This window comes from Dipodomys merriami, unplaced genomic scaffold (assembly GCF_024711535.1).
Source record: "Dipodomys merriami isolate MVZ:Mamm:240054 unplaced genomic scaffold, mDipMer1.0.p SCAF_297, whole genome shotgun sequence".
Taxonomy (NCBI): domain Eukaryota; kingdom Metazoa; phylum Chordata; class Mammalia; order Rodentia; family Heteromyidae; genus Dipodomys; species Dipodomys merriami.
This window is the reverse complement of record NW_027204459.1, coordinates 548,102-563,227: the sequence shown is the minus strand read 5'-3', so window position 1 is coordinate 563,227 and position 15,126 is coordinate 548,102. Positions and strand designations below refer to the sequence as shown.

Genomic DNA, 15,126 nt, shown 5'->3' with positions numbered 1-15,126 from the left:
AAGAGCACCGGCACAGCCAGGCCAGCTCTCCATTTCCTCCTGCACGATAGTGTCTTCCAGACCGTGGTTAGAGCCTGCTGAGAGTGCATGGTGACACCCGCGTGTGCAGCCATTACTGCTGTGCTGCTAGCGTGGAGACAGCTCCAGGCTCCGAGTGTGCCTGCAGCTCCAGTGTGGCAGCTGCGGCACATGGCCTGGGCACATGGGCAGCTGGCCTGCAGTCTGGTGTGTAGCTCTGTGACTGACGCTCAGTCTCCTTCACCTCCTGACAGACGTTGCCTTCATCACGACCGTGACCTTCTTGTGGAAAGTGTCAGCCATTACTGTCGTCAGCTGCCTTCCACTCTACGTGCTCAAATACCTGAAGCGAAAACTGTCCCCCCCCAGCTACTCCAAACTGTCCTCCTGAGGGTGCAGGGCCCAGGCAGGATGCCCTGCACTGGGCAGCGTGGGGACAGGTGCTGCTGGGGCCTCACCTGGCCCTCCTCCAGCACCATCTGGAGTGTGTCAGTGGCTCATTCTGCAGCTCCTTCTTTGGTGACATACTGGGGAAAGCCATGCTTGCTACACGAGACCCCGCGGGCACTGGAGGTGCCCCGTGTGCTTGCACCCGCCCTCCGCAGGGGACCACCTACGCGCAGCCACAGTGGACACGGCCTTGCTTCATGGACACTTGCAGTGAGTCCTGCGTATAAGGAGCAAGCGCTTCATGTGCACAAACATAATCCCGTTGCAGCCATGAATGTAAACCATCTTCCAAAGGCACTGCTGTTAGGTAACGTGTCTTTTCAGTTCCAGCCTTTTATATTTGTAAAGCCACACTCAAAACAATTTCTATCCATAGAAATGAGCTGTCCTGTGGAGTGCGCATCTCTGATGCTCACTGAGTTCACTTGGTAGCATGCCCACAGCTGGATGTACACTAGCAAAGCGTCCTGGATGGCTGCCCCAAGGCTTCTGGGAGCAGGCTCCCTGGGGTAGAGGGAGGAGTTTCTGTGGGGCCCGGCTGGTTTTGTGTGCATTGTACAGCAGATGCAATGCCATCTGCCCGATGTGTGCTGTGCTCAGGGACTCCATTCACCAGGCAGCGTGGCGTGAAGTAAAGTCTCCTCCGACCTTGTGAAGCAGGATGTTTTTACTTGCACTGGGCATTTTGTGGATGTCGGTGTCCTTCAGCTGATTTCCCACTGAATGTGGACCCCACCGCTCTGAAGCCCTTGGGAACGCCACGCTGCCGTGGAGCATTTTGGGGTCTCCTGACTGTGAGATCTGCAGCGTGGCCCTCCGAGGTTCCCACCAGCCACCGCTTTTCAAAGGAGATCCTTTTCTGCGGCAATAAAGCTTTTCTTCCCACCTACGACTGTCATTGTGCCTCTTGAATTGAATGCCTTTACACATTACGCAACTCGCAGGCAGGCGTGTGACCTCGGGAGCTATTCCTCCCACTCCCCACAAGGTGTCACTGTCTCGTCAGTTCTGCAGGCAGCTTTGGTCTTGTGGGTTCAGGCTGGCTTTCTCTGTGCGGAAGAGAAGTGACCCCCAGGTCAGTGATGGCCAGGCTCACAGAAATGCCAACAGCCTGGACAAGGAAATCACATCACTGCAGTCAGGGGCGCAGTGTTCCAAGTGTTCCAAGCACACATCAGCCTGTGTGCTCTTTTAACACGACCAACACAGCTGTAGCAAAATGTAAACACTAGAACACATGAGTATACAGAGAAACAGAGTACATAGAAGCCTTTGTCTCCAGGCTGTAGGCTGAAAATGAGCACCTCGGAGCAGATGAAACCACAGTTGGAAGGGAGCTGCACCGACGCCAGGACACGGCGGTCACAGAAGGAGTATGCAGCACTGGTGCTCTGCCAGATTGAAGGGGTCGCCAGCCAAGGGATGGAGTTCTTCCACTTCCCTGGGCCGTCTGGCCCGTGGCTCTGTCCACTCCACCCCAAGCTTCAGCAGGACCATTCCTCTGCTTTATATGAGGGAAGAGTATCTGAGCTGTCCAGAGGTCACTATCGCAACCATCCCTGTCCATTGGGAGCTCCAAGAACAGGCCGCAAGTGCCCACTGTGTGTCCCAATACCCATAGAGACATGACACACACAGTCTTAATCATTCCACAAGGACACTTCACATGGGAGTAAGTGCATAAGACGTTGATAGTATGCACAATGGGGAGGGACTCCCTGAGAAGTGCAGTTGAGACCAAGACCAGAAAGCATCCATTGGTATGGAAAATGGAGAGAGCACTATGTCCGGTCAGGTGAGGTAGGGCGGTCAGCAAGTAGGCAAGGCCTGTGAGGGCGTAGGTGGCGGGATGAATGGGAGATGGGTGTAGATGAGGGGTGCGTGGGTGGGTCGGGGGACAGACGAGGGGGTGTGGGTGATCCGGAGAGTAGATGAGGGGTGCGTGGGTGGGTCGGAGGGTAGATGAAGGGTGCATGGATGGGTTGGAGGGAGCATGGATGGAGGGAGGTGAGTGGATTGCATGGAGGGGTGGAGGTGAGTGGAGCGTGGATGGAGGGAGGGGAGGGGAGCGTGGAGGGAGGGAGGGGAGGGGAGCGTGGATGGAGGGAGGTGAGTGGATTGGATGGAGGGAGGTGAGTGGAGCATGGATGGAGGGAGGTGAGTGGAGCGTGGATGGAGGGAGGCGAGTGGAGCATGGATGGAGGGAGGGGAGGGGAGCATGGATGGAGGGAGGTGAGGGGAGCATGGATGGAGGGAGGTGAGTGGAGCGTGGATGGAGGGAGGCGAGTGGAGCATGGATGGAGGGAGGGGAGGGGAGCATGGATGGAGGGAGGGGAGGGGAGCGTGGAGGGAGGGAGGGGAGGGGAGCGTGGATGGAGGGAGGTGAGTGGATTGGATGGAGGGAGGTGAGTGGATTGGATGGAGGGAGGTGAGTGGATTGGATGGAGGGAGGTGAGTGGAGTGTGGATGGAGGGAGGTGAGGGGAGCGTGGAGGGAGGGAGGTGAGGGGAGCGTGGATGGAGGGAGGGGAGGGGAGCGTGGAGGGAGGGAGGGGAGGGGAGCGTGGAGGGAGGGAGGGGAGGGGAGCGTGGAGGGAGGGAGGGGAGGGGAGCGTGGAGGGAGGGAGGGGAGGGGAGTGTGGATGGAGGGAGGTGAGGGGAGCGTGGAGGGAGGGAGGTGAGGGGAGCGTTGGATGGAGGGAGGTGAGGGGAGCGTGGATGGAGGGAGGGGAGGGGAGTGTGGATGGAGGGAGGGGAGGGGAGCGTGGAGGGAGGGAGGGGAGGGGAGCGTGGAGGGAGGGAGGGGAGGGGAGCGTGGAGGGAGGGAGGGGAGGGGAGCGTGGAGGGAGGGAGGGGAGGGGAGTGTGGATGGAGGGAGGTGAGGGGAGCGTGGAGGGAGGGAGGTGAGGGGAGCGTTGGATGGAGGGAGGTGAGGGGAGCGTGGATGGAGGGAGGGGAGGGGAGTGTGGATGGAGGGAGGGGAGGGGAGCGTGGAGGGAGGGAGGGGAGGGGAGCGTGGAGGGAGGGAGGGGAGGGGAGCGTGGAGGGAGGGAGGGGAGGGGAGCATGGATGGAGGGAGGGGAGTGGAGTATGGATGGAGGGAGGGGAGGGGAGTATGGATGGAGGGAGGGAGGTGAGGGGAGCGTTGGATGGAGGGAGGTGAGGGGAGCGTGGATGGAGGGAGGTGAGGGGAGTGTGGATGGAGGGAGGGGAGGGGAGCGTGGAGGGAGGGAGGGGAGGGGAGCGTGGAGGGAGGGAGGGGAGGGGAGTGTGGATGGAGGGAGGTGAGGGGAGCGTGGAGGGAGGGAGGTGAGGGGAGCGTGGATGGAGGGAGGGGAGGGGAGCGTGGATGGAGGGAGGTGAGTGGAGTGTGGATGGAGGGAGGGGAGGGGAGCGTGGATGGAGGGGAGGGGAGCGTGGAGGGAGGGAGGGGAGGGGAGGGGCCACAGAAGCTGCAGTCCTGGGTCTCAGCACCAGCACTGTGTACATTTACCACCTGGGAGCAGGCAGGAGGTGTGTGAACAAACCTCTGTGCAAGTACACAGAGGCAAATTATCACACAGCATCAGAAGCAAAGCTAGCCACGCATGGAGATGCACACCTGTAATCCTGGGATTCAGAAGACAGAGGCAGGAAGGGGAGCACAGAACGACAGCATGCCATCTACAGAGAGACACAGACGTGGGAGAAGGATGGGGCAGACACCGTGTGCAGACAAGTGTCCTTGATGATTGGACATTCAGAGTGGGCTTCATACCCTCAGGTACCACTGGAGACAATGACGGGTGGACTGGGAGAAAGGTGGAGCCACCTGACTCGAGCATGCTTGGCATCTTGACCACACCTCTCAGTAACAGCTGCACCGAAGTCAGAAGGACAGAGGTCAAGAGGATACTGGCAGCCGAATCACCCTTAGTAGCCACTGAAGAACACTCAACAGGTCAGTAGCACCCGCAGAGAGCACAAATACTGGAATCAAGCCAAGTATGGTGATTAGTGCCTGTACTCCTAGCACTTGGGAAACATTGTGAGTCCAAAGCCAGCCCTGGGCTGTAGCAAGACCCTATTTCAAAGCAATACAGAATGAACCATGTCTCCAGAGCATGGCCACACAGGTGGAAGGAAAAATGACTTGAAAAAGAACTACCTATTAAAGTGAAAGGATGTCAGAATTTGACAGATACAGTTAAAGCAGTGTTTGAAGGAAGATAATGGATTTAAATGCTGAAAAAAATCAACAGGTTAGAGTTTGGCAAGCTAGAGAAAGAATAGCAAAGGAGGCCCAAAGCAAGAAGTAAAAACAAGTTAATGCCAGCGAAGTGGAAAACTGACTGCAGTCAGAAACCCAAAGTTGGCCCTTTGAAAGGATCAACAAATGAACTTCAAAGACAGCTAGCGAGGGTGCTCACGCCTGCGATCCCAGCCACTCGGGAGGATGAGATCTGAGGATAGCAGTTCAAAACCAGCCGGAGCAAGAAAGTCCATGTGACTCTTTGTTGTTGTTGTTGTGTTGTTTGTTTTGTTTTTTGTCGGTCATGGGGTTTGAACTCTGGGCCTGGGCGCTGTCCCTGAACTCTTCAGCTCAAGGCTAGCGCTCTGCCACTTGAGCCACAGCGCCACTTCCGGTTTTCTAGTGTTTTATTGGAGATGCTTCACAGACTTTCCTGCCCAGGCTGGCTTTGAACCGCGATCCTCAGATCTCAGCCTCCTCAGTAGCCAGGATTACAGGTGTGGGCCACCATCTCCATGAGACCCTTATCTCCAATTAACCACCAGAAAAGCCAGAAGTAGAACTGTGGCTCAGGTGGTAGAGTGCTAGCCTGGAGCTAAAAAAGGTCAGGGCCAGTGCCCCAGAACAAGCACAAAGACCAGCAGACAGACCGCTGGAGACAGACTGCATGTGATGGTCCTGGGTGGGCTGAGCTCCAGTGGCCCCGTGACCCCTGTGGGCTGCGGGCGGGCCTTGTCGCCTGCCACCAGGCCAGTGGGGACCGGCTTACAGTGCTCGCACGTCTCCACACTTCCTGCGGCTCTTCACACAGCGCTGGGTGTGGGGTCCGGCAGGTGGGGGTAGGGGTGAGGCTTGCCAGGTAAGCAGTAAGGCAGGCCTGACCCTGAGTGTGAGTGGACATGGCTGTAGCCTCCTGGGATTCCTTCGGTCCTGTGGTCTAGAAGGAAAACCAAGCCGAGTCCCCATCTCCCAGGACCGGTCTGCCCCAGCCAGGGCTTCCGTGAGCTGGGGCCTGCTCTCCTCGTCCCCACGGGCCCTGTGTCCTGGGAAGCACGGCCTGCCTCCTGCTCCCAAGATGGTTTGTGGAGTCACAGAGGGTGGCTGGGAGCAGGGAGGGAGAGGAGCCCTCGTCCTCACTGTCCCTCCCCCCGGGTCAGTCCCAAAGCCTGGCCGCAGGTTCCCCTGCAGGCCCCGTGCAGGCATTGCCCCGTGCAGGCATTGCCCCGTGCAGGCATTGCCCCGTGCAGGCATTGCCCCGTGCAGGCATTGCCCCGTGCAGGCATTGCCCCGTGCAGGCATTGCCCCGTGCAGGCATTGCCCCGTGCAGGCATTGCCCCGTGCAGGCATTGCCCCGTGCAGGCATTGCCCCGTGCAGGCCCCGTGCAGGCATTGCCCCCTGCACTTGAGCAGGGCCTTGCCACAGCAGCCCTCGTCACCTGAGAGCCGCCCTCCTCCACCCGGGCCCGGACCGCTGAGAGCCTTGGGGAGCAAGCCCCTTCCACCACTGAATCTGGGCTGTGGGCCCTGCCTCCTGGCTCCTGGGAGACACCCAAGTCAGGGGCTATGTGGCAGGTGGCGCAGAAGGGACTGACCTTACCAGCCTCCTTGCCTCCTGGTGAGACCAGCCTAGTACCAGGCCGGTGCTACGCTCTGGCGTAGGCTGGGTAATGGGGGTGGGGTGGAGAAGCAGGCACAGAGAAGGCAGAGACGTGACCAAATGCAGGGCGGTCTGCCCCGGGCTGTGTGCCCCTGCTGAGCCCACCCTGCCCAGGCCACAAGGTCAGCACCCCTACAGAACCTGCACCCCAGGGGGCCACTGGTAAAGGACCTGGGAGTCCGCTGTCAGGGCTGCGGCTAGGGCTCACAACTGGCAAGGGACAATGTCCTTCCCAGCGGGGCCCGGGCCTGCACGCTCAGACTTAAGGGGTTTGTGAAGCACGAGCCTGCACCTCTCCCCAGGCTCCCCCAGCCATCCGCCAGGCACCCCTGTGCAGAATATCCCCGTTCCCCCCAGGTGCAGCCACGTGAGCGGCTCCCACAGGAGAGGTATCTGCCAGCTTCCCACCAGGCTGCAGTCCATGTCTGTCAGTGACCCATAAAACTGAGGCCCACCTTGAGGCTGACACACCCCTATCTCCCACTCACGGTGGCCCAAGTTTGGCTGGAGTCCTCCCTGAATCTTCATTTGGAGAGGAGGTATAGATCCACAAAGTACCAGCAGGGGGCACTAGAAGCCAAGAAATGTAGTCAGTGAGGCCACATCCCAGTGCTGTCAGGGACAGCTGACAGGGCAGCTGGGTGGGCTGTCACGGGGGTCTCTGAACACGGGATCTGGAGGCAGAGTTCACTCTCACACTCCAGTCGCCCCGATGGGGCGAGGCCCCGAGGCCAGGCCCGGGCCCTCAGACCCCTTTTGCTACATTGTGAGCATGCTCAGTACCAACGACAGAATTTTCCAAAGCTTATCCTGGTACCTGTAGACCTAGGGAGAAACTAGAAATCCTAGTGCCACTGATGGCTCTGGAGAATTCTCCTGCTGCAGGGTTGCCTTCAGTCCCTTCCCTACCTGAGCCCAGACAGCACAGCTACCCAGCACTGGGGCGCTGGGGTTTTAGAGGCCCTGACTCTCCCTGGTGGCATGCAGCGCTGCCACTGTCTAGAAGCAGGTCAGCCCGGGCACATGCGGAGCTCACGCGGGTGCTGCGCTGCTTTCACTGACAGGTAGGGCTCTGAAATCTGGCCTCTGTTTGAAGTCGCTCTCGGTGTTTGCTGTCTTTGTGCGTGTGATGTGGGACGTCCACAGTGTGATGCTCCTTCTGCCGCAGAAGTTCTCAGTCTCCATTCTGTGTCCAGCCCGAGATGGACACTAAGCGCCCTCAGATGGAGTGGGCGGGGGCTCTGTCCTCTCCAGGTCCCCCACCCCCATGCTGGGAACATGGCTGCTGCTGTCTGCGGCCTCTGTCCTGCTGGGTGCCCCTAGGCCCTCTCCCTCAACCAGGATGGGCTCCCTCCTTGCCCCCACCCATGCCTCTCACCCCAGTTTGTGGCCTGAATGGCCACAGGTAGCAGCAGACTGGGCTGAGCGAGAGATGGCCACTGATGTTTATTTTGGGGGGCTGTCTCCTGGCTTTGGGTGACTTTAAGGCCCAGGAACCTAATTCCTAAGTGGGGACAGATGGTATGTCAGAAAGAAGGTGGAGAGGGAGGAGGAGGACCCCAGGGAAAAGGGCAGAATGTGGTTAATGACACACCCCTGGCTAGGAAAAGGGCGCTCGAGCTTGGGAAAGACTCATAAAGCTCTGAAACTCGGGCTTAATGGGATGGAGCTGGGAGCAGAGGGAGCTGGGGAGGTAGCAGAGGCACCCTGGGACCGGCAGGGTGCCCAAACCCAGGAACCCAGTCCTAAGGACCTCTCTCCAAGGCCTCCCTGCCCCTCCCCCCCATGGCACCCGCAATGCCCAGCAGGGCTCCATTGCTCTCATGGCCTGCCCAGCCTTCCTGGGCCCCTCCAGGCCTCCTCAAACCCCATGCCCATCCCAGGATGCCTTGCTCTCCGACTCTGGAATCTTCCTTCAGGCCCCCAGCCAGGATGGAGAGGAATTACAGCCAAAGTACCTAAAGGACTCCGAAACAGCTCAGTACCAGGCAGGGGTGATCTGGTCACGTGGCATCCCACTCAGCACCCCAGAAGGTACCAGAACCCCAGACGTATGGGAGCATCCTGGCTTGCTCAAGCCCCACCCAATAGGCCATCTTCAGTGCTGGCAAGTGTCCCCAGGCCTGTGGTGAACACTAAGTCCCGGGGCCCTAAAAAGAGACCGAGAATGTGGGCACCGGGGCCCTGATGGTCACACGAGAGGAGGAGAGGGGAGGCAGGGAGAGACAGGGAGCTACAGGGAGACGGATACTAGAGGGCACAGGAGGAGGGCGGGGGAGGAGGAGAGCAGGTGGCCTGAGGCCGTCGAGTCTCACAAGGGTGCAGCTGTCCCCATCTCCTCGGCGCCCCGTCTGTGCTGCGGGGAGCCTGCCCCCCGGCCCAGCCCCGTGACGCAGAAAATGGCTACGTTCACCCCTTGTAATCTTCCCCGTCAGCAGCCCGCTGCCTGAGGCCGGAACGTGAGAAACGCCCTGCAGCAAGGCTTGGAAGGAAGCAGACCCCATCCACCCCCCGGTGAGTGGAAGCTGGCTGGGGGGCTCCCTGGGGGCCCGGCTACTCAGGAGGCTGAGTGGGAAAATCACTTGAACCTAGGAATTCATGAACATCCTGGATAACATACACAGACCCACCTCAGAAAGAAAAAAAGAAAGACGTGCGCACACACACATACACCACCACCACCAACACAGGAGAAGCTGAGGACAGTTTGCTGAGCGAGCTGGAGCACAGTGGCCAGGTTGGTGTGGGGCCGGGGCTGGGGGCAGGTTTCACTTTGGGAAGATGGAAAAGTTCCAGAGACAGACACGATAACATTGTGGGCGTACTTAAAAATTGGCTAAGATGGCCAATTCATGTTATCTATACTTTACTACAAATTTTTAAATTAAAAAAGGAAAGATGTAGCCTGGTGCCCGTGGCTCAGTATTCTGTTCTTAGCTGCCCAGGAGGCTGATATCTGAGAATGATGACACCAAAAAGCCAGAAATGTGGCTCAGATGGTAGAGTACTCGCCTTGAACAAGAAAGCTCAGGTACAGCATCCAGGCCTGAGTTCAAGAAGCCCCAGGACCAGCACCAAAAAAAAGAGAGTGAGAGAGGGAAGGAGGAAAAGAGGGAAGGAGGGAGGGGAAGGCAGGCTTTTGGAAAGGACCATCTGAATGGAGGCCAGCCGGCAGATGCCTGGTGGGCTGTGGTGGGCACTACCCTTGTGGGGCAGAGGGCAGAGGCCAGCCGGGCCTGCCCCCTCTGCGCGACGAAGGTCACTGTGTCCATTCACACTTCTGCTTCTAGGGAGAAATCAAGATCGCAGCAGACATCAGAAGCCTAACACAACATCTCGACGGGCAGAGTGTAAATGAATCAGAAACACATGGATTAAATTTCCCTTGAAATTTGCTCCAGTTTAAAAATTAATGGAAAAAGTGCCTGGCAAAACTTGTTTAGAGCTTTATTGAAGCAAAACACTTTAAAAATAGTTTGGGAAGCTGGGCAAAACCTGTAGCAGGCTGGGTCTGAGCAGAGGCAGAATCTGATCTGCCCTGGGCTGCACCTGCCACGCTCCCCACACGGAGAGAAATGAAGTCAGCCTGTCCTCAGACCTCAGAAAAGAAAAAGGCAAAGGCAAAGGCCAGCCTCCGGCCTGAGTGGAGAATGCGGCTCCCCAGGCAGCTTCTTAAAGGATTTGAGTAAACTGAGTCGTTTAAAGAAAGTTACAGGGCTGCCATCGGAGAACTATAGTATTACTGCTGCTGCTGGTGGTAGCGTTACTATTTTGCAAAGAAGTGTGCGGCCTTGAGTTTAGAAACAAATCCCAAATCTTGCTGAACTGGTGATGAAGGTGAGCCCAGGGGGTCTAGACTCTGGACAGGAACAGAGCAGAATGTTTGGCGAAGGCACTGATGGTTGTGCAAAATTTTAAGCAGACAAGTGGCGGAGTGCCGGCCTAGGCAGCCCAAGGCCCCGAATCCAACACTTCTGGAGAAGAGTAGAACAAAGAAGAGACTTCCAAGAGTAGAAGCCATTTGTCCTGGCTTTTGCCTACATTTCTAACCTTTTTAAATTTTCTTCTTACATCTTTCAGTAGCATCTGTGGGTTGTACAGTTCTAGATATGCAGACAGTGGACCTTGAACCTCACCCCACCCAGCCTCCCTCCCCATTTCCCCACACCAGCCTCAGCCAGCGGCGCTGTTCTCACACTTGTACATAAAGCATTTTGGCCACCCTCCCCGGGCCTGCTTCACATCCCTGTCACTTTCTGAGTGTGGTAATTGTCCAAAGGGGTTTCACTGCTGTGTTTCACTCAAGTATGTGTGGTATTTTAGTCAGACTGACCCTTGCTCACTCACACAGCACCAGCAATCAGCTCTCTATGAACCTGCAGCTGCCTCTGGGCCAGGGGCTGCCTTGGAGACCCTCAGGGTCAGCTTGTCCACGTGTGTTTCCCCAGAGCAGCGCAGGTGCAGACGCTCCTCAAGCCGGATTGAGGCCTGCTCAGCCCCTTGTCCTTTTCTTCCTTCCTGGTTGGAGGGCTATTTCCTTTTGCCTTCCTCCAAAGCCCCCCTTTCCCAGCATTAAGGAAATGCTTGAAGGGCACTGGCCAGCCTCATTTTGTGGCCCCTGTGCCCCCAGACATAGCTCAGGAACGCCAGGTTTCTGTTGCTGTGGGAAACAGGAAAGCATGGCACAGCATCGGTGACTTGGTGCGGGGTTCAAATCCCTGGGCAGTTGGGGCTCTCAGCAGAGGCCTTGTCTGGTGCCAGGCTCTTACTGGGGCGGCTCAGGGATCACTCGGAGGAAGACCAGAATGTGGGGTGTCTGGACCCCGGGGAGGGGCAGCCAAAGGGTGAGGGGTCCGACTCAGGCAGAGTGGAGACACCACTCGGCAGCGGTGAGGACCGGGCTGAGGTCTGGGAGGCTCGGAACCCCGTGCTCCCCCTGCCTCCGCAGCCTGCACAGCCTGGGAGCGAGGTGTGCGGCCTCCTCCCCCCAGATGCCGTCCCACTGAGCGCTCAGCGGATCCTGCACAGAAAGTGCACCTCAGAAAAGCCATCAGAGTAACTGTGAGAAATGGCTGCGGTGTGGCTGTTCAACATCCCTCGAAAGCTGGTGGGCTGCAGGTGTGGCCCCAAGGGGGCTTGCCCAGAACAGGGCGGCTCTGGGACCCCTGCCCCTTCCTAGCTGAAGGGGGGCCCGGTCACCTGCCACTGCTCCTCGTGTGCAGCCTCTCCACAGCCTCGGGATTACAGGGAAACTGGTGCTGGACTGGAGCCTAAACAAACCTTTCCTCTTTGTAAATGAGTCATCCCAGGGACGGGAAGCTGATGGAGACAAACGAAGAGGGCATACAGTGATCACCAACACGCACCCAACAAGAGAGTTCCCAAACAGATGACACAGAACCCGGCTGGATGGAAAGAGAAAGGTTCTGCGAGCGTTCAACACTCTATGTTTAACAATGACTCCACAACAAGCAAACAGAAGCCCAGACACGGGCAGAGGGCTGGCCTACCGGCGCAGGCCCCTCCAGTCGGGGTGCAGACAGTGGGGCCCTTGGGGGCCCGGCCCAGCAGTTTGGACTTGGTCCTGATGCCACGGGCACATGCCAATGGGCGGAAAGTCGACTGAGGGACATCTGAGTTCTTGGACCTCTGTCACCAAGACAAACACCTGCAGTAAATCACGTTGAAAAGAAGAAAGGCTGACTTGAGTCCACATGTCCAGAGGTCTCAGACTGTGGTTGGCTAGCTCCACGGCCTGTGGTGAGGCACAAAGTGCTGGGAGGAGCCACGCCGTCGTCCCTGAGGCTGCCCTCCTCCTGGTCCTCCTCTTCCCCCACCCCCACCCCACAGGGGACCACAGGGGGCAGGGCAGGAGATCTTAACACCCCTTCAAGACCACACCCCCTAAGGGCCTGGGCTGGGGTCTTTGGGGTGCAAGCTGAGTGTGGAGGTGGTTGGCATGGGGTGGGGCTGGATGCAGGCCCAGAGAGGGAGAGCTCAAAGACATGGTGCAACAAATACAGTGTAAAATCTCTGGACCCTAAGTTTCCCCCACCCCCACCCCTGGGCAAAACCCTGGGGATGGAGGGAGATGTCTGAAGGTGTCACACTGGTGCGGTCGCAGAGCTGGGAGACTGGGCGCTGACTTAGCACTTTGCCAGCTTCAGAAGCAGCCGGGTGGGGCTGGGCCCTGGGTCCCACCAGGCCCGCGTGGGAGCCAGTGGCTCATACCTGGAAGAAACGGGCGCCAGGGCTCCCGCCGAAGAACCTAGCTACCCCAGGAGACGGAGATCAGGACAGTGGTTCAAGGCCAGCCCGGGCAGTTAGTCCAGGACACTCTGATCTCCAGTGAACACAGGAAACGTGGGTGGATTGAGGCTCTGGCAGCACGGACACGCGCGCACACACACAGACAAGTACACACTCAGACGCCACCTTGCTTTCCTGGGTGCTGCCTCCGGGTGTCAAGGCATGGCTTGGGGCCAACCCTGTGTCAGAGGGGAGGGGGACACACACTTGGCACTGCGTGTGTCAGACCTGGGGGGACTGAGCGTGTCAGACCTGCGGGGGGACTGAGCGTGTCAGACCTGCAGGGGGCTGCGTGTGTCAGACCTGCGGGGGGACTGAGCGTGTCAGACCTGCAGGGCACTGTGTGTCAGACCTGCAGGGGGCTGCGTGTGTCAGACCTGCTGGGGGACTGTGCGTGTCAGACCTGCGGGGGGCTGAGCGTGTCAGACCTGCGGGGGGCTGAGTGTGTCAGACCTGCGGGGGGCTGCGCGTGTCAGAATGCGGGGGGCTGCGCGTGTCAGAATGCGGGGGGGCTGGCTGCGTGTGTCAGACCTGCGGGGGGCTGCGCGTGTCAGAATGCGGGGGGCTGCGCGTGTCAGAATGCGGGGGGCTGCGCGTGTCAGAATGCGGGGGGCTGCGCGTGTCAGAATGCGGGGGGCTGCGTGTGTCAGAATGCGGGGGGCTGCGCGTGTCAGAATGCGGGGGGGCTGGCTGCGTGTGTCAGACCTGCGGGGGGCTGCGCGTGTCAGAATGCGGGGGGCTGCGCGTGTCAGAATGCGGGGGGCTGCGTGTGTCAGAATGCGGGGGGCTGCGCGTGTCAGAATGCGGGGGGCTGCGCGTGTCAGAATGCGGGGGGCTGCGTGTGTCAGAATGCGGGGGGCTGCGTGTGTCAGAATGCGGGGGGCTGCGCGTGTCAGAATGCGGGGGGCTGCGCGTGTCAGAATGCGGGGGGCTGCGCGTGTCAGAATGCGGGGGGCTGCGCGTGTCAGAATGCGGGGGGCTGCGCGTGTCAGAATGCGGGGGGCTGCGCGTGTCAGAATGCGGGGGGCTGCGCGTGTCAGAATGCGGGGCCAGTGAGGACAGTGCGCTGTCGCCGGCAGGTGGGTTTTTCCGTGTGATTTTTTTTCCGGAAAAATCTTGTGGACGCTGCGCACTGCGGCCGTCGGCGGGGCCGGGGCCGGGGCAGCGCGTCCGGGCGTCCGTCGGCGGGGCCGGGGCAGCGCGTCCGGGCGTCCATCGGCGGGGCAGCGCGTCCGGGCGTCCGTCGGCGGGGCCGGGGCCGGGGCAGCGCGTCCGGGCGTCCGTCGGCGGGGCCGGGGCCGGGGCAGCGCGTCCGGGGGTCCATCGGCGGGGCAGCGCGTCCGGGGGTCCATCGGCGGGGCAGCGCGTCCGGGCGTCCATCGGCGGGGCAGCGCGTCCGGGCGTCCGTCGGCGGGGTCGGGGCGGGGCTGCGTCCGGAGCAGCGGACGGACCCCCAGGAGGCTCCCGGGTCCCGGCGCCACGCCCGGCGGCCCGGGCAGCTCGCCCCGAGAGCCGCAGAAAACACGGCCGTCTAAAAATAGCCCTGGTCCGGGCGCGCTCGGCCGCGTCGCCGGCCCGAGATCACCCGCAGCGCCCCTCCTGGTAGCGCACAGGCGAGCGCACAAGCGAGCGCCGGCCCGGCCGGGCGGGGACCGGGCGGGACCCGGGCCCGGCCCAGCGGCCGCTCCGCGCCGCCTCCGGAACTCCGCGCGCCTGGCGCGCCGCCGCCGTGGCCCGGGCAACGGCATTAAACAGAGGGAAACAGGCCGGGCTCCGCCACCGCGGGGGACGCGGGGGACGCGGAGGGCGCGGGACGGCGGGAGAGGGCTTTTCTGGACGGGGTGCAGAGTTACGCACGGGGGGGGGGGCGAGGGGAGGGCGGGAGGGGGACCGGAGGGGAGGGCGGGAGGGAGACCCGAGGGGAGGACGGGAGGGAGACCCGAGGGGAGGGCGGGAGGGGGACCCGAGGGGAGGACGGGAGGGGGACCGGAGGGGAGGGCGGGAGGGGGACCCGAGGGGAGGACGGGAGGGGGACCGGAGGGGAGGGCGGGAGGGGGACCCACACAGCCCAGCGACGGGTCCGGGGCCGGGGACGCCCTCGGGTGGGCGGCGGGGGGGGGGGGGCGGGAGGCCTCGGACGTGACCCGATGGCCTGGAGAAGCCCCGAGGCGAACCCGCCGCCCTGCGCGCAGCCGGGACCGAGGCCCGGCCCGGCCCAGCCCGCCGGCTGCTGCCGCGCGGCGAGGGCGGGGACGGAAACTCTCCGGGCGAAACCCTGGCACTCGGGTCTGGGACGTAGCGGAGGGAGGGGCGCGGGCGGCCGGCCCCCTGGCGGCCCGGCCCGGGCTAGCACCGGGCTCCGCACCCTTTCAGGGCTTCCCCCGCCGCCGCGTCCCGGCCGTCTTCCCCCGCGCTCCCGCCGGCCGCCCCAGCCGCTTGGACCGGCGCCTTCGTGGGGACCC

At 61.0% G+C, this 15,126-nt stretch overlaps 1 protein-coding gene across 7 annotated transcripts in view; it reads left to right on the top strand.

Moving 5' to 3' along the window:
- Atp9b (ATPase phospholipid transporting 9B (putative)) overlaps positions 1-1,357 on the top strand; it is a 180,676-nt gene extending 179,319 nt beyond the window's left edge. For all 7 annotated transcript variants that reach the window (XM_070038816.1, XM_070038811.1, XM_070038812.1 and 4 more), the window contains one exon: positions 273-1,357. In XM_070038816.1, the coding sequence (XP_069894917.1) occupies positions 273-409 (137 nt within the window). In that variant the 3' untranslated portion in view covers positions 410-1,357. The remainder of the gene's footprint in view (positions 1-272) is intronic.
- The last annotated feature ends 13,769 nt before the right edge of the window (positions 1,358-15,126 follow it).